Source organism: Phalacrocorax carbo, chromosome 7, assembly GCF_963921805.1.
Source record: "Phalacrocorax carbo chromosome 7, bPhaCar2.1, whole genome shotgun sequence".
NCBI lineage: Eukaryota > Metazoa > Chordata > Aves > Suliformes > Phalacrocoracidae > Phalacrocorax > Phalacrocorax carbo.
Genome location: NC_087519.1, coordinates 12,025,080 through 12,051,748, shown reverse-complemented (window position 1 = coordinate 12,051,748; position 26,669 = coordinate 12,025,080). Strand labels below are relative to the sequence as shown.

The window sequence follows — 26,669 nt, the reverse complement described above, 5'->3', positions numbered from 1 at the left end:
ATCGGCCGCGGCTGACGGAAGAGGAAGTGGCGCCTCTCCGGGAGCCGGCGGAGGTGAAAGGCTCCGCGGCGGCCGTGGAGAGCCCGGGCCCGGCCGAGGCTCTTCCCCGAGCAGGTGGCGGCGGCGGCCACTGAGGAAGATGAGGGCCGCCGGGCTGCTGTGGGCCGCGCTGTGGGGCCTGCTGCTCTCACTGGTAAGGGACTTCGCCGCGGGAGGCGCCGGGGCCCGGCGTCGGGGCCCGGGCGGGAGCCGGGTGGCGGCGAGGCTGGCCGAGCCGCCCGTCGCTCCCCCCTCTCTGCCGGCCGTTGGGCCTCCCCTGCCCGCCTTACCCCCGACACCGCTCCCTCCCCTGGCCGCCCGACCCCCCTGGGACTGCTCCCTGGAGGCCCCTGGTCGCCGCGGGCGCGGCCTGCCCTATTCTCGCTTCCCCCGGCTGGGCTGGCGTGTGTCCCCGCCTTCGACGCCTCAGGGCCAGCTTGGCACCGAGGTGGGGACTGGGGGATTGGGGTCGGCCGGGCCCCGCGGCTCTCCCCGAGCCCCTGCCCGCCCCCCGTGCCCGGCCTCCGGTCACGCGTCGGCGGGTTTGGGTAACAAACGCCCGGGTGCTGGCGTAGATAAACGCTGATGTTGTTTCTAGAGGCATTTAAATTAGGATGCTGGGGAAGGGGGCAAGCTCGTGATGCGTGTGTGTGTGCTGGCTTTTGGCTTGTTCATCTGAAGTTTCATTTTGGTTTCTGTATGGGCCATCTTTGGGACCACTCTCTGTGCACAGGTGTATATTGCCATGGAAATCTGGTACATTGCTTTCTGCCTAATGGAATAGTGAAATCGGGATGCAAAAAACCTCTGTAATCTGCTGAAGGTGTATGAAAGGCATATCTGCATTGAATGCTGCTCCACTAACTTGTTGGGCTTTTTGTTTGTTTGTTTGTTTGCTTGTTTTTATCAATTTTTACCTTGCTTCGGTAAGGCATGAAGAAGAGTACTTGCCTGCACAGGAAGTCACTTCTGGATATGCCCAACAGTAGGTGCACGGTGCAGTTTGTTAGTGCCTTGAGAACGCCTTTAGGTGAAGTAGCTTGTGTCTCTCTATGAAGTGCCCCCCTCTCTGTCTGTGAGCCCCACGTAACTGCTGTTAGTTGTGTTGGGGTTTTCTGAAGAGTGGCTTTACTCCTTAACCCAATGGTTTGCTGCAGACAAGGGAAGGGGCTTCTCCTGCTCTCCTGTAGGACTCCAGGCTCCATGTCCTGCCTCCTACTTTGCTCTATAAATGCAGTTATAGCAGTGGTGATCATTAGACTGGGTCATTCAGCCTCAAGAATAGTGTCCCGAGACTAACAGCATAGGGAGTTAGCGCTCAGAAAGGTAGTAGTTGTTGGGGGAAGGACCACTGCTGCTCTCTGAGCATGGGTGCCAGTTCCCCTGCATTGCAGTGCCCAGAGGGAGGGAAGGAGGGGCAGTTTGTGTGTGTATGTGTGTTACAGGGCCACTGGCAGAACTAAGGAATTATGCCAGTTCTGTTCATGGCTAGTTTTTTCCTACCTTTTTACACTTCTGTGAGGTTTATGTTGCTATTTGCTGCATATAAAATACCTTCTCCCTGTTCTGTACCTTTGAGTTTCTTGTGTGTCTTATCTAGATGCTAACTGTGAAGGATATTGTAAAGATAGGCTTTGTTTGGTCTCTTGTGTCCACTGGTTCATACAACTTCCAGTAATCTACATGGTGGGGTTACCGGTGCACTCTAAAGCTCAAGTCAGCCCAGGCTTATATCCCTGCAATGACAGGGACATGTTAGAAAAAATAAGGATTAAGAGACAGTATGAGACGTCTTCTCTAACAAAGATAAGGAATTATACAAGAAAAGTCTAAAGATGATAAAGGAAGGAAATAAGATGAGGGAACAACCTGTCAAAAATAGGAAGAAATTTGTTTGAAAGTGGGGGGCCATTGGGAATTGCCTGAACCTGAAGTACAAGGAGATGATGATGCCCCTTTAGGCAAGGGCAGCCTCTACTCTAGGTGGGAATATTTTCATGCTAGAGCAAGCCAGCCTATGGAAGGAGGTTAATCTTTTCAGGAGCAGTTTGGTGGACATACTCTTAGTCTTCTACTTAAGTAACAAGATTGAAAATATACTTGGTTACAAATTCTTACTTTGCACGTATGCTGAGAGTAAGACTTGGTTTGTAATATTCAGTGGTACAGCTGACTGCAAGGCCACGCACCCAAACTAGTAGCCCTTGTCTGTTGTGGAAGAAGGATACTGAAGCAATTTGAAAATACTAAAAGTTCAGCTGGATGCAACAGGATTTTAGTGGGGATATTCCAAGTGAGGTGTAGCATTTATCTTAATTTTTAACTTCTCAGTGCTGTCTTCAGAGTTCAGCAATGAATATGTGAGGGTAAATGTAAATGTCATGCTCTGGTGCTCCTTCTGCCCACCTCGTGAGCAAGAATTGTGTTCCCTGATTCATCCCCAGAGAACGGAAGCTTGCCAAACCAAATACGCGTATCAAATATGCAGGTAGTCGCTCCTTCTAGGTAGACTTATGCTGGTGTAGCATTAACACTTGATTTCCAGGAACCCAGAAAACCCATATTATTCTACTTCATGAAGCAGAAAGAGCTTTTAATGGATATAAGCATCTGGGGTTTGCACCTGTTAAAGGTCTTTATTGCTTTTAATTTGCCATTAGCTTATAGTTTTAGGTGAGTGCACTTAAGAGGGAAGCTTGATAATTTTTGTGCTGCTCATAAATCATGGAACAACTTATTTTAGCTGACAGCTGAAGAACTGTTTTATGTTAAACAGTTAATGTGCTCAGGCCCTTTGACACAGTTCTCCCAGCAGATGTTCATGTGCCATGGCCAATATAAAGGATTCCTCTGAAGAAGGGGTTTTGCTATTCAAACCAGGCAGACATAAACCTCTGAAACAATATTGTCATGTTTCTCTTTTTCTCTCTACTTCTCACTTGCCACAGAGTACTGATACACTAGCCCAAGGAGAAATGCCTCCATAGCACTGTTAATGATTAACATTGTACATATAACAAATATTTGGGCTTTCCCCCCTTACCCATGCCTACTTCTAGCTTAATATCTCGGTGTTCTGTCAGACAAACCTGGAATGTGCAACAGGATTTAATTTTTTTAACTATTGATACTTCCTCATATTGAGGTCAGTTTCTCTCTCAAGAAAAACAGTCAAAATGAGATAATCTTCCAGTTTAATTAAAGTGGCACTTTTTTGAGATACAAATGATGCTTATTTGTTTTCACTACTTCATAGCTGTAGGTACATCTAACCCTTAGTCCGTTCATGTATCCATTTAGATACCTGACCTTTATTGGTATATTAATGCTTGGGGAGAATTATATATCCCTAAAATTATCAGAAATTTTGAAATTAATATCTGTTAGTAAGTAATAGAAATCATATTATGTGATGGACTTAATACTGGTGTCTCAGAGAGATAATCTTTCATTAACTACACAAATTCTTCTTAAAGTACACTAGCTGATCTCTTTCTGTTTACAGTTATTTGATAAAAATATTCTAGGAATTGTCATATAGTGCCTTTATTAGAAGGGTAAATTGTAGAGTCTGCAAGGAGGCAAAGACTTTAATCTGCTTTTCCATGTACTGTTTTAATTGCTTTCTAAGTCTAATTTTATACTTTTTGGAAAGTATAGGATACAGAATCTGAAATAATTTTCTTGGGTATCTTGATGGTATTCTACCTGGTGACATAAACTGTACCTGTAACAAATACATTGTATTTGAAATGAGGATTAATAGTTTTACACAGTGACTTGATTTTTACTCTTTTTCCATTCTGTTTTCAAGCTACCCAACTCTCATGAAATAATTCATGATATAAAATAATTAATTGAATAAATTCCTCTTCTCCAAACAGTTCTTTGTCTTCCTAAGAGCTTTTTAGAAAAATATCTGTATATTGATAGTCTGAACTTTGTTTAATTCAGAACACCCTGGTTTATTGCAGGTAACTGCAGATGAGGGGATCCTGCACGCTTCTGGAAATGGTGTGCCTCCAGTAACAAAGGATTACTGTATAATATACAATTCTAATTGGATATCTCTTCCAAAGAGCCTGGACAATGCTGTAAGTAGCTTATAATTGTACTCCCTAAAAAAACTAGAATGCAATATGAATTTGGATCAGCTATAATTGGTCTTCAAAATTTTTAGTTAAATAGGTGTTACATTGAATACTTACCTTTCTGGGTTATGTGGAGTTGTGTCCCACCTCTCTCTCTCTCTCTCTCTCTCACACACCCCCACCCACCCCCACCCCCACCCCCCAAATCTCTATATCTGTACTTCAAAGTTACCTCCTAAAGTTTACAAAGGTGATGCTCTCTGTGCTTAGAACTGGTTTTAAATACATTTATATATTCAACTGATATTGTTAATTTTTTTTCTTCAGGTATTACCAGTATGTCCAAGTTTTAGATTTGGGAGTAAAACTTCTGGTTATTTGTTTACAAAAAAGTTACAAACCTGTGAAACGGATTTCTTACATTGATTCATCAGTTTGACCTTCTGTTTAGTTGTCTTGAAAACATGATGGAATAGGAGATAATCAGTAATATATCACCACACTATATTTTCTGAGTGTGTGTCTTTGAACCAAACTAGGGTATGACACAGAAACAATTTTTGTTTTTCTTTAGGCACTTTTCTTATAAACAGGAAATACTTTGTATGGAAGTGATCAAGGCACTTTTTCTCCCTTCCCTCCTGTCAGTCATTAGCAGGTTAACTCAATGTAAAACAGAGTAAAAAAATATTTGTCTGCCCCAGCCATCTTTGCTGTGCTACTTTGGCCATTGGGATGTCTTGACTAACTGAAGAAAACTGACAATTTAACAATAATTGTCAATATGGAATTGAGCTTTCAAAAAAAATTTTAAGAGACTTCTATCCTTATTTAGTAATAAGTAACATATGATGAGGCTTGCCAACTGTTCTTGAACTAGTATTATACTTCAGAGCTCCGATGTTGTGTCTGTCAATGATTTTCTGGTTTGTGAAGCCAGGAGATACTGCAGAGTGTACACTGGATTCCTCAGATCTACAAGCAGTGATTTTTCTATATAACCAGTTTCTTATGTTTAAATCACAGCAACTACTGCTGTGAAATTGTGTTTAGAAACAGCCAGATATTTCAGCTATACTCTGCTTTAAATGTCCCTCAATATTGCAGGCTGCAGAAACTGCTGCTCTGATTTTATATTAATGAATTAATGATTCCTTTTGGTTATGCCTCCTTCTGGCAAACATCAAATTAGAGACCATACTAATGTCATCTAGATTAGTTTGCAGTATCAAATTTCCTATTTTCATCACGTCCCTCTTCCCCCTGCAGACTTTCAGGACTCTGGAAAACCTGACTTCTACAGTACTCTGCAATTCTTCTGAAGTTCCTTCAGTCTTAATGAAGGACAAAGCAGTTGTAGTGATGCGAGGAAACTGCACTTTTTTGGAGAAAGCAAGAATTGCACAAAGTGCAGGTGCTAAAATGCTGTTGATTGCCAGTAAACCTAGGCTGGTAAGTTACAACATACAGTTTTCTTCTGCAGTGAAATAGTATCTTATCTGTTTGGTCCGATGCAGTGTTGTGCAGGGTTAGCTGAGAGAAACAGCAAAACCAGAGGACCCTGGCGATATGTAGGATTCCAGCATGAGTCGTTAACCTTCCCCACAGAGTGCTGTGCTGGCACGACTGCTCTTCCTGAGACCAAGAGGGTCGTTCCCAGTTAGCTCTTTGCAATTCTGTGTTATATTGCCTAAAAGTATCTACAGCTGAATTGTATTTTAAATCTGTTCCTTGATCTTTAATTGTGTTTGTGAATGCAAATGTTTGTCTTTATCATGCACTGTACTCTGAATTCCCTGTAATCTTAGGTGATGCTTTGTTTTAGATGTGGGTGACAAAAACACAGGAAAATGTATTCAAAATCGAAATTAAAAAAGGCATTTTGAGATGCCTTTACAGATACTTCTGTTGCTTTTTTGTTCTCTATTAGAACTTCAACATGTATGAACAAATATTTGCAATTTATGAATTTGTGTGATTATCCTGAAAAGTTAATCTTGTTTTAAAAGCATACAGAACAAAACCAGTTTTGATTATCCCGTGTTATACTATAAAAGCACAAGACCTTTATGAATCCAGATGTGTTGGTAGTATCACCAGTTTTGATTTAAGTACATCTGTCTGTCTTCATTAACCTTTTGCAAAAGGTGGTGAATGAGCTTTTTTTCTTCTTACAAATACACTGAAGGATAATCTGCTTTTAAGGGTCTAACTTGCTTTGCAATTAGGCTCAACATACTTATCACTGACACTTTCTCTTTTAGTCTTCTCTTTCAGATAACAAGACTGATTTTGAAGATGTGACTCTTCCAGTTGCTCTTATAAGATATAATGACATAGTAGATATGCAGCTGGTAAGTAATATAACTTCGGCACGTTATGGTTTTATAAACTTAGGTTTTTGAACAAATAAATACAATAATTTCAGGTCAGATATGGATGTCTACCTGATTTGAATGTGCATAGATAACTGTTTCCAGTTTCACAGAGGTCGTGGAAGTGCTAGTTGTCCTAATTCAGGTTAATTTGAGAGAATGATTAATTAGAACACTAAGAATGGGAAATGTAATACCTTACTGGAGGGAGGGTAATCTTAGAAGTTTTCCTGCTAAACAAGATAACCAGCCTTCCTGTAGACCTGTATACAATTGCAGATGCCTGAAGTAGGTCAAGTGCTATAATCGGAGAGGGCTGTTCATTTAGCGCAGAAGCTACAACAATTGAGCTTGTACCTACTGGCATGATACCTTTCAGGCAAGCAGTACCTTATGAGGCTGGATCTTGAAGAAGGTGCGAGGGGATTTTTTTTTTTGTCTTTGCCTGACGATGAGTTCTCTTTGTATAGCACGATTGCATCTGTTACAGAGCAGTTAAGCAGTATAGTTTGAGCTTCTGATGATGAGTTCATGGTGAGATGCCAAGCGTGAGTCATTAAAACGTGGCAGTTGTGGTATCTCCAACACTTTATAAGCAGGGGATTTTGTTCTGGGGGCATTTGGAGTTTGTTTTCCTTGACATATAATATTAGGGTACAGAATATTGCAGAGGGTTTTAAAGAAAACATTATCTTTTCTTTGGTGTCGCTTTTTCTGTTGGTCTGTTGTTTTGTTTTTTGTTTAGTGTTAAATAGCTTTGCTAGGCAGGGGTTGCAATGCACATGTTTTTCTGTGAATAGCTCAGGCTAGCACTAACCTGTGTAGTCTTAGCTTCTTGGATTGAATTTGCAAGCTCACTTCACCATTTCTGCTCTTAACCTTCAGAGCTGCCATGGGAGGTTGTCTTAGGTAAGTATGCAAACTGAAACCATGCCTAGATGTATAGGACTTTGGTTGTTTTCTGTCTGTTCCCATTAAAGACTGGTTCTTGCCAAGCATTAACATGACTGACGGTTTGTGATGACTGTCCTTAGTTTGTCATAGTCTTGATGAATACTGTGTCTTGGTTCAGGTTGTCCTCTGTCTTGAAACTTGTTTCTTCAAGTAAGAGAAGTGTTGTTTGCTTAGTTGAGTGGTTTTAAGATATACCTTACTAACATGAAAGGGAACAAGGGCAAGCTAAGATCCCTAATTTGTTCTGAATCTTCTCTGCACCACTTGATTACCTAGTGCTGCCTAGGGTGGTATGATGTAGAATCACTTCTGTGTAGCTATAGTAACTCACCAAAGTAACTTTCCTAGATTAGTGTGCCTGAAGATGTCTCATACTGCTGTTGAATGAAAGAATTTGGTTTTGTCTTAATGAGACTACTTTTGTAAAAGTAGTGAGGAACGCAGCCTAGACTACAAAAGATCCTTTCCTGGTTCTGATGTAGTTTTTGCCAAAGCCTTCTGTCATGTCACTGGCAGCTGTTGTTTTGAGTGATATGTGCTGCTGACAAGCTGGGAGCCATTGTACTCTTCATATTACAGTTGTATTTCTGTTTTAACTCTTCAAGGCTTCCAACTTTCTCCTTTTATTTAGGAGAGAGAGAGACAGCACCAGTCTGAGCATAACTAGTTTATATAAGCATTCTTTCTACTTTTTCTTAGAAGGTTTTATCTCTGTTAGCTTTCACAATTCGAGTCAGGTACGCTGTGGGTCTCGATAGCAATAGCAGTGTCACAAACAGCCTAGTAAGTGGACAGCTCTCCTGCAGTTGTTATCTGATGCAATGTATTTGATGCTAGTGCTCCCTGTTGTGGAAGTTGAGACTCTGCAAGTTTTTAGTGAAGAGCAGAACACTAGGAACAAAATGAAACAATCACTCTAGATTCTAATGTGATTTATACTTTATGAAATTTATGAAACTTAAAGGAAAAACTGGATTAAGACATGTTGGAATTTAATACTGAAAATGTATAAGCCTTTAGGTTTCTTGGGGTTTTTTTGGTCCTTTTTTGTGTCTGTCTGTGTTTTGGTTTGGGGCTTTGTTTTCTTTTTTTTACATACAGGATGCTCTAACTGAGTAGGGTTTTTTTTGCCTTTACTTAACATTATGTTCCACTTCATACAACTGCAATGTTTCACTAGAATTTGATTTTTCTTTTTTGTTTTCGGAACTTCCATAACTTCAGGGAAAGGAATGATTCTGACTTCTTTAGCCTGCAGTAAGGCAGGCTAATCTGTAACTAGATCATTCAGATGCTGAAATGAATCAGCTTTCTTCACATATGACCAGTATGTTCTACTACACTACTCAGCTTCTCATTTGGTCTCTCCACTGCTAGTTTGACCTTGCTGTAGCCAAACCGGCCTGGCATGTTCATCTCCTCTCCTGCTTTTATCCAATATGCAGGCTGTTAATAATCTGTTTTTCTGCTGTGTCTCTGAAGCCCATTGTCACTGCAGGATTGCTTTAAATGCCTTGACTACAACAGCAAACATTTCTTCCCTACCACTTTCCATTTTCTATCAAATTATCATTCTTTATTTCTTAAATCTCACCTTTCAGTCAAATGGAAGCATCTTGGTTTTGCTTTCAAGATTTTTGTACTATGCAGTATTAGTTATGTTTCCATGTTCCATCCTATCTTCTCCTGTGTCCTTCAGCTGATTGTCTTTTTTATTTTGGCCTTAATTTCTTTAAGTAGAGTGAAATTGCTTTCTTCTCTTTTTTGAATCCATCTTGAATCATGCCCATCTAAAGCTGTTATTAAGTAACTTTCTACCACCTTGAGTTTTCACTATGTCCTGTCTGAAGCATCGTGCCCATATCTGAACCGTGAGTCTTGTGGTTTCAAGAGCAGTTTGTATTTGGAGTTCATTGACTCAGATTTGCTTTCCTGCAGAGCAGAAGTCTGTGATAGTACTTGGTGTACTTGTGGGGATAAAAAGCTAGAGGCACAGCTTCTCAGAAGTGTTGAAAGAATGCAAAGAAGTACCATTTTGCATGTGGTATCCATGTATTACCACAGCAGTAGTGATAGGGTTGTTTTTAAACCTGACCATCCTGAAAGATGGCATGAAAGTGCTGCTTCTTTACAATAACCAAGCCAAATGTATGGGATGTCTTGTGCAGTAAGTTGAAAATTTGCTCTCTCAGCATTGTAATTTCCTGCTCTTAACCTACACAATGTTTATCTTGCTGGAAAATAAGCAATATAACTTCTTTGTTGTCCTTACGGACCAACTTGTATGGTTGGGTTGTTTGTTTGGTTGGTTGTTTTTGGTTGTGGTTTTTTTTTTTTAGGCACTTGGAAATGAAGTTAATGTGACTCTCTATTCACCACCTTTGCCAGAGTTTGATTTCAGTATGGTTGTCATCTTCCTAATCGCCGTGTTTACAGTGGCACTAGGAGGCTACTGGAGTGGAGTAGCAGAACTGTAAGTTTGTTAAATAGAACTGCTTAAATTATGTGAACTACAAATTTGTGAAAACCGTGACTATGATCCGTGAGAAATTATGTCCTTTTAGGTTAGTAGTTAAAAAATTAGAAAATCTAGGTGCTATTTGCTGCTTTGCCATGAAATGCTTGAGCACTGCAACCTTTTGAAAAAATCATCTTAGATCTTCGAGGAACCATGAGTAGTAGATTGTAAAAGTCCCTGAGGGGTAATGCAGCTCTTGGGAGGAGGAATGAGTTAACGTTTTGGTAAATTACCAAATGCTCTATGACTAGCATCATAATGCTCCAACACCATGATAGAAAGTAGGTATCTTAATGACACCTTTAAAATCCAGTGATCCAAGAGGTACATAGATAATTGTATGTAATGTCTGCATTGGCTGTATGGCACCCTCTGCAATGTCTCTGCACTGCACTCCTGTCAGTAGGAGCACTGGGGAATGCAGTTTGCTTGTGTCTGCGTGGCTACAGACAGTTAAAAGTCCAGCCAGGCTTATCTGCTTCAGCTCTGTGTGTGATCTGGTGGAGCAGCAGAGCCAGGGGCAATAGCAGCTCTAGTACTAGGCAGGGGCAAGGAGGCAGCAGCAGTTCCTGTGCAGGGAAGGGGAGGGAGAAGTGGTGTAGTATGTGGCAAATGCAGAGAAACTAGGGGTAGTAGGGGTTTCTGAACTGTGCTTGAGGGGTGTGCAGCTTTTTTTAGTGAAGCAAAGCATGCTTGATGCATAGAACTGTTTTTAGTCTGGGGTTAAACTGGATATAGCTGGCCTTGCAGAGCATGGTGTTATTCTGCAGTTATTTGTTGGATGTCTGCAGACGTTGAATGGACCAGTGTGCATTACTACGTAGGGCTTCCCATTCTCACTGGTGTTCTCCTGCTTTATTTCACAGAACAACAGGGAGTGGATTCTATGTGATTACAATGGCTTCCTCTTTCCCACTAGTTATGCAAATCTAGGGATTTTAAAGAGATTAAGAAGTAGAAGGAGGGAGGTGTGTGTTTCTCTCTTTTTTTTTTTTTTTTTTTTTTTTTAAGGTTGGATCTGCTTATGCTTCTTTTACCCTGCAGTGCTATAGGGTGTGGCTGCACTGAATGCTAAAATAACAAAATGTGATGCTGTCTCCCCTGTTGAAAAATACCTAGATGTAATTATCTTAAACTTGTTGAAGTGCATGTTCATAAATCTAGGGTGAGCTTTTTAAAAAAAAAAAAAAAAACAAAACCAAAAAAAGCTGCCTATTCAAAGCATGTCCTCTGAGAAGGTGATTCATCTAACAAAGTGTCTTACTCCTGTGGGTTTTTTCTTTTGAAGGTAGCTCTTTCGGTGCTGAATTCAGCATTTTGTAACATGTTCCTGACAAATCCCAGGAACTGCCTATCTGATGGGCAAGTTGCACTAGCGTCTGTACTAGGGCTATCTGCTCAAAGAACATGCACATCAATTTAAGTCTCCTTCTTTTGCATGGTGAGGTATAAAAATGGAGCATGTATGCACAGAAATCTTAGTGAAAATCCCCAATTACACTCCCTCTCTTTCATTTACTCTAATTATGAGGTGTAAGGGTAAAAGAACTAGCACTTAGCTAGCTTTGTTCTGCTAACATGTGTGGTTCTTGCAGACACCTAATGTCTATAGTTGATGGTTTAAAACAGTGTGTAATACCCATAATTTTGATTTGTCATAGGCATATTTATCAGATTGACTACATTTAGCCCAAGAAATATGGTAGTCAGAGGTGATGTGCTGGTGTATGTGAGTTCAGTGTGCGCATCCTGAAACGGAGTTTAAGAGTTTTGATATCAGACTGCTTTTCCTCATGGATCAGGATTTTGGTTGGGGGTACTCCTTATGGTTGGTGATTGCCACATGATTGGAAAGGAGGGCAGTTAAGAATCTCTTCATTGTGATCTGTACTAGGCTAGAAGTGCATATCTCCATTAAAAATTTGACAGAAACTCACACAGTAAGCATACTGTTTTTCTGTAATTTTTAAGTCTAATAATGGTATGAAGGGTTAGACTGAAATGCTGTCAGTCTAAATGCTTTATAACCAACAGTTCTGGTCCAGGTAAAATGTTTTAATAATCGGTCATCTGAGGTGAATGTGTTTGTCATTTTCTTAAAACAGTGAGAATTTGAAAGCAATAACAAGTCCTGGGGAGAGAGAAACAAGACAGAAGAAGGAAGAAAATGTTACTTTCACCCCTGTAACTGTTATCTTGTTTGTTGTCATCTGTTGTGTCATGCTGGTCTTACTTTATTTCTTCTACAAATGGTTAGGTAAGAAACAATGGATAATCTCATTTTTCTGCATGGTCTTATTAGGTGTCTAAGTCTGAAAAGCTAGATTTCTAAGCTAAAATTAATGTAATTATTTTAACTGTTTTCTCCATGTATGAGTTGAGGGTCAAAAAGGTATAGTGCTACTTAAAAAAAGAGAGGAGCTTTCTTCTACTATCTTACAAAGGCTGCCTTGACAGTGCTTATTCCGAGTGAAGTAATGTGGAGGAGAGGACTAGCGACTAGTAAAAAAAGTGTACGCTGTATGTTAATGTCCTGGGAGGATGGCAATGATAAGTTAGTGTTTAGAGTGAAAGCTTTTGTTAGGTATTGTTACATTGACATTGAGTTTGTGGTTGCAGTGCCCTAATTAAAGTATCAGGTGAAATGGCATTATCATGATGGAGTAAGCTCAAGCATACTAGCAATAAGCTAAGTTGTTGATTTATGTGATTCCAGTAAAATGTAGTTTCCAAACTGTTGGTTGATGTTTATTTTTATTTTTTCTGCCCTCAAATCATACAACCAGAAAATGTACACTCTTTTAAATTACACTTTTTAGTACGAACAACATAACTTTCATTCTGAAAGCCTCCTAAACTCAGTCTTTCCTAGAACTTTTTACCAGTTAACCCCCTGCAAAAACCCTTTCTGCAAAAGAAACTTTACCATCCAGACTGCTAATTTTGTTTAGCTTTTGTTACCTTGTCTACGGGCAATGCTACCTTTACTAGACTTGTCCCACTACAAGACTGATGAACCTTTTAATGTGATCAAAAGGTTTAGGTTAAAAATGTCCCGTTACTCTGAGATGTTGAAGAAGTGAAGAAAGAGGCTTCTTGAAGGAGAAAGGGAGAGGAGTAACAAATTATTTAGGGGGAGGAAGAAATGTTCAAAGAAAATATGTGAAAGCTTTTTGCTAAGAAGCCTTAGTTCTGTGTGCTTTGGTGCAGACATATATGAAATTTCTTGGAGGTAAAGAAGCTGTTACTGCAGTAGAAGATGCTGTCCTGGGGGTGGGGGAGTGTATTTAATTAAAAACAAGCAACCAACACACCACCACCACCCCCCTTTGATATGTCACTACTATAGAGTGTGAATATAAGTCCTGGTATCAATACCCTGAAGTTAATATAAAACCTGTAACTGAAATACTAGGGAGGGAGTGTTTCCAGCACAAAGCCAGTTGCAAAGCTGAGCTCTATGATGGAGTTCTTGGTGTCAATTTTTGTAAGTATTCGGGCATTATTAATTCCCCATTGTGCCTCAAAATTTGAGATTCCTTATACAGCTGATTTCTTATTGACTTCAGAGGACCCCGTTGTGCAAAACGTCTTGTTTTGCCTTTTGGGGGCTTAACAGATCATAATGGTGCACGATCTTGGTTACAACTATAAAATGCACCTTTCCTGCCTGGTTTGGTGTTGTGTGGTGGTGGTTTTTTTGGTTGGTTGGTTGGTTTGGGGTTTGTGTTGTTGGTTTGTTTTTTTTTTAAAAAAACTCTCCTTGTAGGTATCACAACAGCTTTCTAGACAGGACTTTGCTACCAAAAAAACCCCAAAACCCAAACACCAAGTAGGAAACAAATGCTTTTATTATTTTTCCACATTTCAGGGTGCTTACCATAAGTTAGAACACAAAATATACCATAATTTAGAACATGGAATATAGAGGGGGTTTTTTTCCATAACCAGCTGATTCCTAGCTACATAGAAATTTTTGGAAGGGATAGGGTGTTTAGTATCTTAAAATGCCACCTAAATCATCAGTCAAATCTTGGGGGTGCTAATGTTTTTATGCATAAGCAGAGTGATTGAAAAGAAAATTTGAATTGAGGAATAATGTCAGAAATTGAGAAAGCTGGTAGGTGTAAAATAAAGCTTTGGTTTTAGCCATAGCCAAATAAAAGAATGTGAAAGCAGTAGCGGATGACATATTTCTTAATGAAAGGGAGGAATTTTTTTTGTTTTTTAAACAAAAAAGAAGGTTTTAAATTAAAAAAATTTTCAACACTCAAGTCTGATGACAGCTCTTGTCATGGCAGAGACACTCAGAATCCAGCACTTTCTGTAATCAGCTGGCAGTAGTCTCCAATGACTGTATCAAGCAGTGCTATAACTTAACAGTTTATATCAAATGTACACGATTGTGTTTCTTTTCTGTTATTTTTTTCTATTGTATTTTGTCACTGATTGCTGTCTTCCATTCTTTTTGTTTAGTGTATGTTATAATATCAGTCTTCTGCTTGGCATCTGCAATGAGTCTATACAACTGTCTTGCGGCATTAATAGGAGAAATACCATTTGGGCAGTGCAGGTATTGTACACCTTTCAAATATTATAAATGTAAGGTCTCTTTTTGGCATTTTCTGGTTGCTACTCATGGTAGTGTGAAAATACAAGAACAGTTTGGCAGATTGTTTCCTATATGGTTTAGTGTGCAGCATTGTTATGAAAGAAAATCGCAAGCTCCTTTAATAGATATTAAAGGTATCTGTAGCATAACCAACAGTTAAAATAGTGTTGTGGGAGATTTGCTGTTACCTTTATATGAAAGCATTGCTATAGTCAAACTTGAAAGGCTCTGCTTGGCTATCTGAGCTCAGTTTTACAAAATTCTGATTGCCTGTAGGGTGTGCTCACTTTAACTCTGTAAGGGGGGATCCTGCACATACTTAGTTTTCTTGGCAATGGGAATGCTAAATAGTTTCCAGTTCTTAGTGGACTGCTTTCAGCAAGTACTATGCTATAGGCAATAGAGTATTCTGTGTCCCCTCCACCATCTTCATGTGTACTGTGCCTGTGACAGACCAAGTTTCATTTTTTTTCTTGCGAAGGCCACACATTACTCATGTCCTCTTGTCCTCTGTTCTAGAAGTTATCGGTTACAGTCCTAACTTGGGTAGTGGGTTATCAGTGTACAGATAGCCTCTTCTTACTAATCCAAGTTAGATACCCTGCAGGTATTAGTGAGTATGGGAACATCCCTGTTTTCTTCCCCTATATTTTCACTTTTAAAAACCCTAATGTTTAATGCACAAATGGTTCTTTCCCCCACAAGAAACATGGTTATAAGCTTGGAAGCCTAAGACTATGTTTGCATGTTATTTAGTACAGGATATTAGTGCCAGGTGATCCAGTAGCACACCAAAGGTAGAGATCAGCTAGAAAAGACAGCAGGTTTTGCGTAAGCTGCAGGACAGGCATTATCATTTCAAGAACTGTCCCAGAAAAATTTAGTAGGCTGTGGAAACAGATATTGGCTCACAACTTTGCAATACGTAGTTATTCCATTTTTAGTCTTGTACTATGTGTCCTAAAATTGATTTCCCCCCCCCCTTCTGGAATCATGACATGACTGTCCCTCACTAACATAGTTCTCATGGCATAATTGTTACATGACAGAAATGGATTAAATAAATTAATCTGCTTGCTGCCTCCCTGGATGTGTTTGCTAAAATGAGGACTGGCCATCAAAGCCCAACTTGGTTTACTCTCTGTGGGCCACGTTTTTAATGCAGCCCAGAGAAGGACTGGTACTGCAGTTGCAAGAATAATGCCACCTGAGTCCGAGTGGAACAAACCGGCAAACAAGAGGCTCTCAGGATGAGAACACCATGTCAGCTTAAGGGTCCGTGATAGCACAGGCATGTGTTTTGGCTGTTGCAGGCTTTCTTTTTTAATATAATTATTTTCTTTTAGGATTGCATGTTGCAACAAAAACATTGAAGTGAGGCTTATTTTTCTTGCTGTATTCTGCATAGCAGCAGCTGTTGTCTGGGCAGTGTTTAGAAATGAAGATAGGTAAGTGATGCATTCTGAATTAAAAGAGTACATTGAGTAATTATCATTAATGAACTTCCCATTGTATAACTAATCCTGGAGCACGGCATCCTAAACTCCTATGCTGATTTCAAAAAGGTCATGAAAGTATTTATGAAGCTTAGCAAGCATGGGAATAATAGAGAACAAAGCTATACAAATGAGCTGTGTGGTAATCTGGAGTTAAAAAAATTTACAAAGATGAGAAAGACTAGCTTGATTGCTAATGATTGCCACAGAGGAAGAAAGTGCAAAAATAGCGTAAGGACCATAGGACCTATGCATCCTGTGGTCCAGTGAAAACAGGACCACAAATTCACAAATACTATAGTAAAATCCCAAGTAGAATCTTGAGCCAGATGTTAAGTAGGGCTTCCAGTCAAGTGAGCAATCATACAAGTGCACACCAAGGCCCTGTTATGGCCTCTTTTTAACTAATTTTCTCTGTAGTACGCTGATAAAGAACAGTTACCTATTTATTATCAGAAGCTAGTGTAAGTTGACCATCTTGAAACTAGCATTTTTGTGGTTTTGGTAGCAGTACTTCCTAAAAACTAATTTCCTGCTTTCCAATCAATTTTGTGATCTTGCTATTTCCAGCAAAATCTAAAATCATTATTGTACTTAGATTCCAGCAGTAGTTTGAACAATATGTAAAAATGTCTTCTTATTTTTAGGTGGGCTTGGATTTTGCAAGATATTTTGGGAGTTGCTTTCTGCCTAAACTTTATTAAAACACTGAAAATGCCCAACTTTAAGGTACTGTAAGTTGCTTAATCTAAAAAAGTATTCTCGTGCCATGAATCTGTAAGTTTAGTGTCAAGAAGTAGGTTTTCAACACTCAAGAAATATATATTAAAATCTTGTCTTTTTAATAATTAAGGTAAATTAATCTTGCTCTAAGTGTTATGCCAGAATAAACACATATGGGGGTGGCAGGAGGGTGTGTCTTTTTTTTTTTTGCTTTTCTTTTCTTTTTAACATGGTGTTATAGTAATGGTACCAGAATCTAACTATGCAGTCCATTAAAACCTACAGTAATTTATCTTTTTTTTTTTTTTTGCCAGTCCTGTGTGATACTTCTAGGCCTTCTCCTTCTATACGATGTATTTTTTGTCTTCATAACACCGTTTATCACAAAGGTATGTCTGTGACTATATCTTTAAAATAAAAACAAAAATGGCATTGGGCAGTATTTCTGTTAAACAGATTAGTGTTTTCAGTATTCTTGGTGCAGAAATGCTGGCTTCCTTTCTCTTTTTCTCCTATTAAGACAGCAGTGGCCTAAATTTTCATGTTGCAGGGGCTGTATAGTGTAATGCTTGTGTAGGTGCCATAAATTTTGTTAAATGACTATTTTAGCAATCACATGGCCAAAAGTCAGCTGTCCCCAATTGTGTGACAGCGTGATGATGAAAAAAGATTGTCCTGCAGTTTTCTTCATTCTTTTGCTCTTAATACCCATATATTGGAATATGCCCTGGTATTCTCTGCGGTGTTCATTTGCAGTGTAGTATGAACCACATGCAAGTGTACTTTCTTTTATTTTGAAGCAGAAAGCTCATGGCAGAAAAAGCTGACACATTTTTATCTAAAATTCCAGCTAATTAGACTGGATTTGTTGTTTGGCTTTGGTTTTTTTTTAAGTAGTAATTTTATGCTGGACTATGTGTTTTTAATGCAAGACCATACTATATAATACTGTATGATACTAATGCATTCCTTTTGATATTCAGGACTTTCCAATCCTGAACTGTAAGATGAGGTAAAAGCATTTTTTGTAAATGTAGTAATAAAGTTTTAGTATATTAAACCACTAACTATTGAAATATAACCTTAATTTCAGAATGGGGCAAGTATAATGGTTGAAGTTGCAGCTGGTCCTTTTGGAAACAGTGAAAAGGTATGAATAGTTGTTTTAATATGTGCAACATACAAATACTGACATTTCATAGCTAATTTGTAGCGTGCTTTTTGGCATAACTTTCTCACAAAATATAGCCAGCTTCTGCTATTTTCTTAAGTATTAAATACCTGTTGACTTGGGTTTGATCCTAGAATGATGGAAACTTGGTGGAAGTCCCTGCTGAACGCTCAGCTCCCCATGAGAAAGTAAGGATTGTATTTCAGATACTGGATTTTTCAATGATTCCCTCTGAAAAGACTATTCTTTTGGGGAAAACCTGGCTGTCCAAATTTCTCTTCAGGGCCTGGATATCATTGGTCAATACTCTATAGTTAGGTTAATAATCCAGACTTGTTATTCTCATTATATGGTTAAATGTTGTTTTAACTTTTTTTTTGTGTGTGCGCATACTGTTTGTAAATCTGAAATTCCACCTTACCTGATGCCTTAAGCTTTATCCACTCTCTATGTTGGTGTCTGGTTTTTACTTTAGGTTCTACCTATTTTGAAGTTCTGAATTAATAATTAATTAATTAAAACTATTTATTAATTTAAGCAAACAAACAAATCCAGAACAACAGGATGCTTTAGATTAGATTTATGAGGGCTTTTAAAATACTGTTTTACAGTTACCTGTGGTTATTAGAGTGCCTAGACTTGAATACTCTGCATCGACACTGTGTGACATGCCATTTTCATTGTTGGGTTTTGGAGACATTATTGTCCCAGGTGAGCAAATGTTTTTGGCAATTGTAACTTACAATTAAATATTTTGGTTTTGATGCTGGACTGACTTATACTAGAGTTTATTCTACGAAGTTGTTACTGAATCGAATGCAGCAGTTTGCCTTGATCTGTCAGTGCAGAACACAACAAAAGTCAAAATAGATGAAAGCTTAGTATGTAATAGAACACTTAAATAGTGTAGGGTTTTTACTTTTCTGTTGCACTGTATTGTGTAAATACAAGTCCCACAGATAAAACCAGTCCTAAGTATTAATTAAATATCATCAAAATCTCACAGAAAGCAAGTATTCTGTGACTTCACAGTATTTTTCTATCCTAGACTACCTAATTAGAGGTGAGGTAACAGAAGATGTATTATCAAATTCTTCCATCTTTCTCACAAGAGCTGAATTTTGCCATAGTTGGTCTTGAGCAAATTACTGAGGTCAGGCACAAAACACCATCTCATGAACATCATGCTCTACCTTTTCCAGTGGTTTGTACTGAGGTAAAATTGCTGATTGTTAAGAGCAAGCATTGAAACCCTATTGAAATATTAAAACTAGGTTGTTACTCTTCTGTATTAGGGCCTTTAAAATTGAAAATATCATGGTGTAATTAGCTTGCTTAAAAAAAAAACCCGAAACCTTTTAATACCAAGCTCACTTGGCTCATATTTGCATTATGGTTTGAATTTTCAAGACTTACCATAGGATTTCTTAAACTGGTTCTTGGCTTTCCAGAAATAAATGGGAAGAAGATAACATACAGCAATGGAAGTGTTACTATAAATTCTTTTTATGCTGGTTTCATTTGGATGATTGGGGAGAAAAAAATTAATGGCTAAATATTTCCTTTTTTTTTTTAATCAAGGGCTTCTGGTCGCCTATTGTCGAAGATTTGATGTTCAAACAAGTTCATCTTCCATATACTACATTTCCTGTACAATAGGTAAATCATGTTGATATTTCAGAAATGTTAATCTTCATGCTAGCTTTTTTTCAAATGGCAGAACTAGATAGTTATCTTCAAGTAAAGGTTCAGTGTTGTCAAGAATCTCTTTATAATCTTTTTTTCAATGTGCCTGCCCATATTTAAGGTGAGTATTCTTTATGGAAGTCAGTTGCTTTGAGAAAGCTCCCAAATACAGAGCAACCTATTGTTCCGCTTTTCAATTATATTAACAAGGAAGATACTACTTAAAAAATTCTGGCATACTAAAATGTGTGACTTAATAAAAAAATCCACCTCTTCTTGATTGTATATGTATAAATATCTTTTTATAGCTTATGCCATTGGTATGGTCCTGACTTTCATTGTTTTGGCATTAATGAAGATGGGACAACCTGCCCTACTCTATCTCGTACCATGTACACTCATTACTAGTTCGCTTGTTGCTTGGAGGCGCAAAGAGATGAAGAAATTTTGGAAGGGAAGCAGTTACCAGGTAGGCTGGATACCTTGAGTATATTGGTGTTAATTGCTTGGACTCTGTGCTTTTCTAAGTACTTGGTAATATATCACTTGCAATGCAACTTTTACTAGTTTTACCTAAATGTTAGTTATCTTCTGGAATGAATAAGGAAAAATAGTCTTAGAAAAACTTACTCTAGTAGTTGACATGGCAAAGCAAAGGTTAAGGGAGATGAAATGAGTTCAGTACTCATGGAAAAAAGTATTGTTCTGTCTTATTTTCTTTGAAATGTTTTTTTCATATTTTAACATTCCTTAACTATCATAATGGCGTGGTGCAACACGTCACAGAACTAAGCGTGCAGATTCCAATCTGCACTAGTCCTGTATTAAGAGACAGTTCAAAAAAGTTGGTAATCAACTAGAATTTTAGAAACTTTCCATGCATCACTGGAATCCTGCACCATCAGGATTATATGGAGCATTCAGCACAAAACAGCTGGGTGGTTATAGAACTGTTTTCTATCACAGCACACACTGTGTACAAGCTGCCTTGGGTCTGTGATTGAACACCTTTGTGTAACTTTACTAACTCCTATTCTTCTATAACTTTCTGAAGAACTTTTTCTATATTAATGTTTTTTTCCAGAGGGTATTATTCAAGTTGCACTCTCAGAATGCTGCAGTGTTGATCTTCCTCATATGCTGTCCTCCCCATATGAAGCTGTATTTTGAACTGTCCTGACTGAACTTACAAACAAGTAAAAAAAAAACCCAAGAAACAAAAACAACAACAAAAAAATTTTAAAAACCCCAGTCCAACCCCCCCCCAAAAACACCACACAACCCCAGGTTTGAAGTCTCCAGCTTTCAGTGTTCATTCTGAGGAAGAAAGATACAGAAGGGTGACAGAAGGCTATTTTTTTGCTGCTACAATTGTAATTTGGACTGCAGCAGAGCTGCCCCACTGACAAGGGTGACCAGGCTGTAGAGGTTTGCTTTGTCCTCACGGGAACAGGGAAACCTCACAGACTTGTTAGAGCAAAGTGTCTTAAGAATAGGGGTACAACAGCAGGTACAAGTGTTATCCAGTGTTATCAGGTCACTCAACATCATGAATGCTGCTGTTTGTTTGTAGTCCATTAGTTAGCTTTTTTGAGTTCTGGATTTTTCTGATTTTTGCTGTATATGATTTTAATAATGAAATGAATTTTATTTAGGTATCGGATTCCTCCAGGACGCCTTTGCTACAAGGTGTGATTATGGCCTTCTTTTAATGCAACTTTATGAATCATGTTAGAGTTTCTTTTTTTCTTTCCCCCCACCCTGCTTCCTCTTTTCACTCTTTTTTGCATATCTTCTATTGAATTAAAAAGAAAAATTAAAAAGAAGAGGGTAGAAGTGAAGACAAACTATAAATCTGTTTTTACACTTAGGTTTGGGGTTTGGTTTGGTTTTCTTTAAGGAATACAGGAAACTTTAATATATTAAGTACTAATGGAACCATGATTCCTAAGCCTGAAGGCAAGCTTTGTATGCCTCTACTCTATAATTTCCCAAATCCCTAGCAGTGTCTTCAAATATTTAGAACTGGTGTTAGTTCCTCTACTGTTACCTATATAGAAGTACTTCACCTAATTTTTCTGTGCCGCTGCATTGGCATGAAAACCTGCTAATTGCTAAACAATAATTTTGTTGTCCTCTGATATAATGTTCAGCATTATAATTTGCCTTTAGTAACCATCTCTATGGTCCCTCTATCATGTTATTACTCAATGGTGTATTTTATCCTGTACTGTCTACAATGCTTGCAGTGGGAGAGGGAGCAAGGTTTTGGACCAGCTTCTGTGGCCTTGCTGCTGCACAGCTTCTAGACTGCAGTGAGAAGGTTTAACCTTAATAGGCTATAGCTCATGACTGTGAACACTGATGGTACTTATTTTAGCTGTCTGTTGTCTTGAGCACAGCACGGAGAGAGCAATGCAAACTTTAAAATTTTGACTTCTTGCAGAATTTAAGCATTTAAATACAATCTTGAAGTAGAGTCATCAGTCTAGATTTATACGTCTATTTATAAAGCGTAGCGTGTCTGCCTTATGCACTGAAGGCAATTTGAGATGATGAACTCTGCCTATGTCTTCAATACTGAAATAAAAAGTACTTTTCTAATTGGCCTCTTTCTTCTAATAAAGAGTACTTTAACAATTTAAGTCTCATTAAAAAGCCTTGATAATAAAGAAATTAGATACAAACCCAAGAAGAGGTTAGGAAGTGGGAGAGATTGAGTGCAAATTAAAATCAGATGGCCAGACTGTGTTTTTATAACTTAAAATTCTTCTGTCCTGCTGTGTGCACTCACGTTCTTGGATAGGATTGTTAAAATCAGTTTTTCAGTTTCTGCTTTATACATGTGAGAAGTACTTGACTCCCTAAGATAGCTCTGAGGTCCCATAACTCTTAGCTGAGAGCATTTCTGTTTCTGCGTAATGATGCAGTCTTAAATTCTAGTTATGCTGTTTGTCTTTTTTATGGAGTAAGCTTGAGCTGTAATGAGCTGCTGCACAGAAAAAACATTTTAACTGTTCACTGAAGCACAGGGATTTCTTGGGAGAGTTATGTACCTACTTTCCTGCCACCAAATGCACAGTATTGCTGCTGTGAAGTGTATAATAAAGGGTTTTCTAGGTTTTCTGGATTGCTATGCTCCTCATGTATGCCTGCATGATAAACTAATTTGATACTTATTTCCCAGTTACTGATTGCATTTGAAAATAGTATTTGTTTTTTGTATCAGTACCATTTATGAAGTCATTTGAGTAACATCATGAAAAATCTAGTGGTCTAATACAACTCTGAAGTCTTCTAGATAGAATGGTCTTGTAACTCTTTGGAGTTTGTCAGTTTGAAGTGTTTAGCAAGCTTTCTTAATTCTCTTTGAAATAATAACAGGTTTCTCATTGGTATGTTACACAGCATGCACCTGCTGTTTAGTACTGCAATTTTAAATTGCATTTTAGATACTTTCATTCACATAATTCCTAACAACTTATAGCTATGATTAATTTGCATCATCAGAGCAAATATTGCAGTCAAGTGTATGCATAGGTGCCATGTACTCTTTTACAGGCAAAAGTTTGTATTGCCATTTCTAGTTTGGAGCTCTGTGTGTGGTGTTGGTGATTTGTGGTTTTTTTTTTTTTTTTTTTTTTGTGGGAGGTGGGTTGGTAGGTTAAACATAAAAACCCCATCTCCTACCATGATGAACTATTAAAAAACAAAGATAGCTTTGTAACTAAAATACATCTTGACACTCCCCCTTAAAAACTGTCAAGAATTCAGATGTGGGAGAAAGGCTTCTGAATCTCTTCCACTGTAAAAATGTTCATCAGCTCTCCACAATGTACAGTCTGATTCCTTTGGCTCTCTTGAGGCCTGAAACAAAAACTTTGTCTAGGATTTCAGCTTGGTGCTTTCATCTTGCTGCTGGTGGTCGTAAAGATTCCTGCAGCTTCTGCTGAGACTTTGAGGATGGGGTTGTCCTGAGAGAACCTACAACTGAGATACACTTGTGGGAAAAGCTGCTTAATGCAATCTTACACTTTTAGAAAGGCACCTGTTGTCCTTGACTTCAAGTTGTGGGCTCTTCTTCTGTAGGGTAGAGAGATTAGTAATGGAGTGGCTTTTTTTTTTTGCCTTATAACATTTACATCTATCAAAAAACCCCAAACACCCTTTATGCCCTACTAGCCATTTTGGTTTTAAAGTAAGTTAACTTAAAAATCAGATATATTATGCAGAGACTTTAAAATTTAAATACAAGTGGTATCTCCAGCATAAGTACTTTTTGTGCTACTTACCCAGTTGTAGGATTAAGAAAAGAATCTTTGAGATACACTGAATTGTTGCAAATAGTGTTAGTTCTTCCTTCTGGAAGCATCTTGTCAATTTAATATGGAAACGTTTTACTAAGTTACCAAAACTACCTGCTCTGTGCCAGCTGTTAGATGATCCTCCCTAGGATGAGGGAAGGTACATGGCATTGCTTAATGTAATGTGGTACTGTGTGGGGTTTTTTGTTGTTGTTTCTTCCCGGAACAAATATTTAAATCCTCATTCAAAATGACAGTTTGACTTCGGTAATTGTAGGGAGTGGTTTTGCTTTGGGTGACTTTTGATGTGGGTTTTTGGTCACAGTGCCAGGGGAAAGTTCTAGATATACCGAAGTGAATGCAAGATTGTCATTAACACGGGAGCTTGTTATTCACTGCTGGACTGAGTGTGTGCTATTGCTGTAACTCAGTTCTTGGTTATATCTGCAAGACTACTGCCTGCCTTAATTATTCTTGTCTCAATTCTGATGTGTGAAGGGAGGGATGTGAAAGACCTTTTCTGGTTTTAGTCAGATTGATATTGGGGCCACTAGGCTCTCCTAAACCTTACCCAAGTCCCAGTGACTTGTTTCTGCCTTGGAACTGTCATCTCAACTTACTGCATGACATGCTGGTGCATCTGGATTGGGGAACAGCTTGTTTAAGCAAACCTATTTTTAATAAAGTATGTTTGTATACCTTGCAGTGAACCAATTGTGTTGGTGTAAAAGAGGGTATGGCACCGAGGTGGGTCATGGCTAGAGAAGAGAGAAGTTAATGGAACTACTCTCTTTACCCTATATATAGACTCATACCACACTGAAGCGTGTATGACACAGCAGTGTCAGAGCCTGGCTTTGTCTTGCCAAGGATCCTCCAGTGGGTGCTAGTAAGACGGGAGGGCAGTCGTGTCCTTACCACATGGAAATCTGCCCAGCTTAGAACCCACACAGTGAGCAGCTGTTACAGAGACAGGGAGCCTTGTTGCTACTAGGCAGGGTATGTCACTGTGGAAGAATGTATGCAGGGTTTTCTGCCTTTTTATTATGAAAGCATTATGCACTTGTCATAATAATCCTGCCATGCTGGGCATCTGAGCTCCTTGATGTGTTCTGTTTTTTCAGCATTAGCTTTACTACTTCCATATCTTCTGACTCTGGTTGTCAGCTGTCAAAACCGTCCAATCCTTGGCCTCTTGCTAATTATGCTTCATTCTTTAGCCCTCACACTGATGGCTCTCAGGTTGCCATGCTAACAAATGTGTGTATTACCTCTCTAATTTATTCAATGCCTTGTCCCAGGGAGGAAACTAGAGCCTTCATCGCCCCCTAGGAATACAGCAATGGATAGAGAAACAGGCTGCTTTTTAGTCAGGAAAAATACAATGTTTTGTGTTATTCCAGTAACCTAACCAGTTACATTATTATATAGACTTCTTATACTTCCCAATTAATCTGGTTTAGATTAGCTTCTGTTGCAGGACTAACCTTTTTAAAACGAAAAATTTACAAAGAAATTATGCCAATACAGTTAGCTATATTAGTAAAAACTAGCTTTTACTGTCATGAAAAGAGAAAGCTAGTCTTCTCTATTCAAGCTATTGCTTGATACCTGTAAATGTTAGGATTCTAGGGTCTACTTCCAGTTCTCCAAACCATGTCTTTGAAAAATTTGCTTAATCTCAGTCGGGTCTTTTGTTCTCTGCATTTAATAATTGGGACACTTTTGACTCATAAGTTGAATTTCTTGTAGAGGACTTGGATCTTTGGTTGGAGAAAGCTAATGCTTTCTACTACAAAAGCTAAGAGCTTTGATTATTTGGCTTGAATACTTTTCTGATCTATAGAGGACTTCCTATCTGTATGCTGCTAAAATGCGCTCTTAACACATTTAATTTTATTTCTCTTAGCTAACAAATACTTTGGACCAATGGGGGAAAAGCAATATTTCTTTATAAAAAGCCCTCCTTTTTTTTTCTCTTTACATTTAGATGATGGAACACCTGGATTATACAGGAAATGAAGAAAGCACAGCATCAGCTAGTGAACAGCCTGGAGGACAATAACATATAGGATCCTGATTTAAAATAGTATTCAAATTTTCTACAAGTGAATTACAGTAAATTTGGTGAAGTTTTACAAGAGTATTTCTTACTCTGTGTAAAAGGGTTTTTTACATCTGCACCTGTATTTTTATGGAAAATATTGTTAATATAAAAGTAATCAAAATACTTGCATTTTTACAGCCAAAACATAGCTAGTAAAACCGTGCCTTATTTCGATTTAAATAAAAGGATATTTTCTATGCAATTTTCCAAATGTGTTTCTATACAGTATATTTTTATAAAAAGTTTCTTGCCCATATCAATTTGATGCATGAAATGTTTTCTTAATTTTGATTAAGACTAGTCAAGTTCATAAGATTCCTTTCCAGATTTTGAGTGCAAAGATTGGTAGTAACGTAACTATAGCAACTAAAGAATCAAACTATAGTCCCATTATTACAAGTAGCTGAATAAACAGTGTGGATGTTAGTCCATGTACATTGTAAGCCATAAAATAGATAACAGAGCAAATTTAGCTTGGGGTTGTGAGCTCCCCCCAAGAGTATAATTGGCTTATGCCTTAATTGTGGCAACTGTTAAGCTTTGATGCAAGTCTTTTGGATTATATACATTGCCAACCATTTAAAAAAGAAAGG

General features: G+C 38.4%; 1 protein-coding gene across 4 annotated transcripts; it reads left to right on the top strand.

Moving 5' to 3' along the window:
• Nucleotide 1: 1 nt before the first annotated feature.
• On the top strand, nucleotides 2-26,278 carry SPPL2A (signal peptide peptidase like 2A). Of its 4 annotated transcripts, XM_064456333.1 has the most exons (17): nucleotides 2-193; nucleotides 4,014-4,133; nucleotides 5,400-5,582; nucleotides 6,395-6,484; nucleotides 9,799-9,932; nucleotides 12,083-12,234; nucleotides 14,454-14,550; nucleotides 15,936-16,037; nucleotides 16,733-16,814; nucleotides 17,123-17,197; nucleotides 17,902-17,958; nucleotides 18,114-18,167; nucleotides 18,591-18,690; nucleotides 19,561-19,638; nucleotides 19,974-20,134; nucleotides 21,321-21,354; nucleotides 25,960-26,278. In XM_064456333.1, exons 1-17 carry the CDS (start codon nucleotides 140-142, stop codon nucleotides 25,989-25,991), a joined length of 1,605 nt encoding a protein of 534 aa, XP_064312403.1. In that variant the 5' UTR covers nucleotides 2-139; the 3' UTR covers nucleotides 25,992-26,278. The 4 variants fall into 4 exon arrangements, with proteins under 4 accessions (XP_064312403.1, XP_064312405.1, XP_064312402.1 ...); XM_064456335.1 differs by lacking the exon at nucleotides 18,114-18,167; XM_064456332.1 differs by lacking the exon at nucleotides 21,321-21,354.
• The last annotated feature ends 391 nt before the right edge of the window (nucleotides 26,279-26,669 follow it).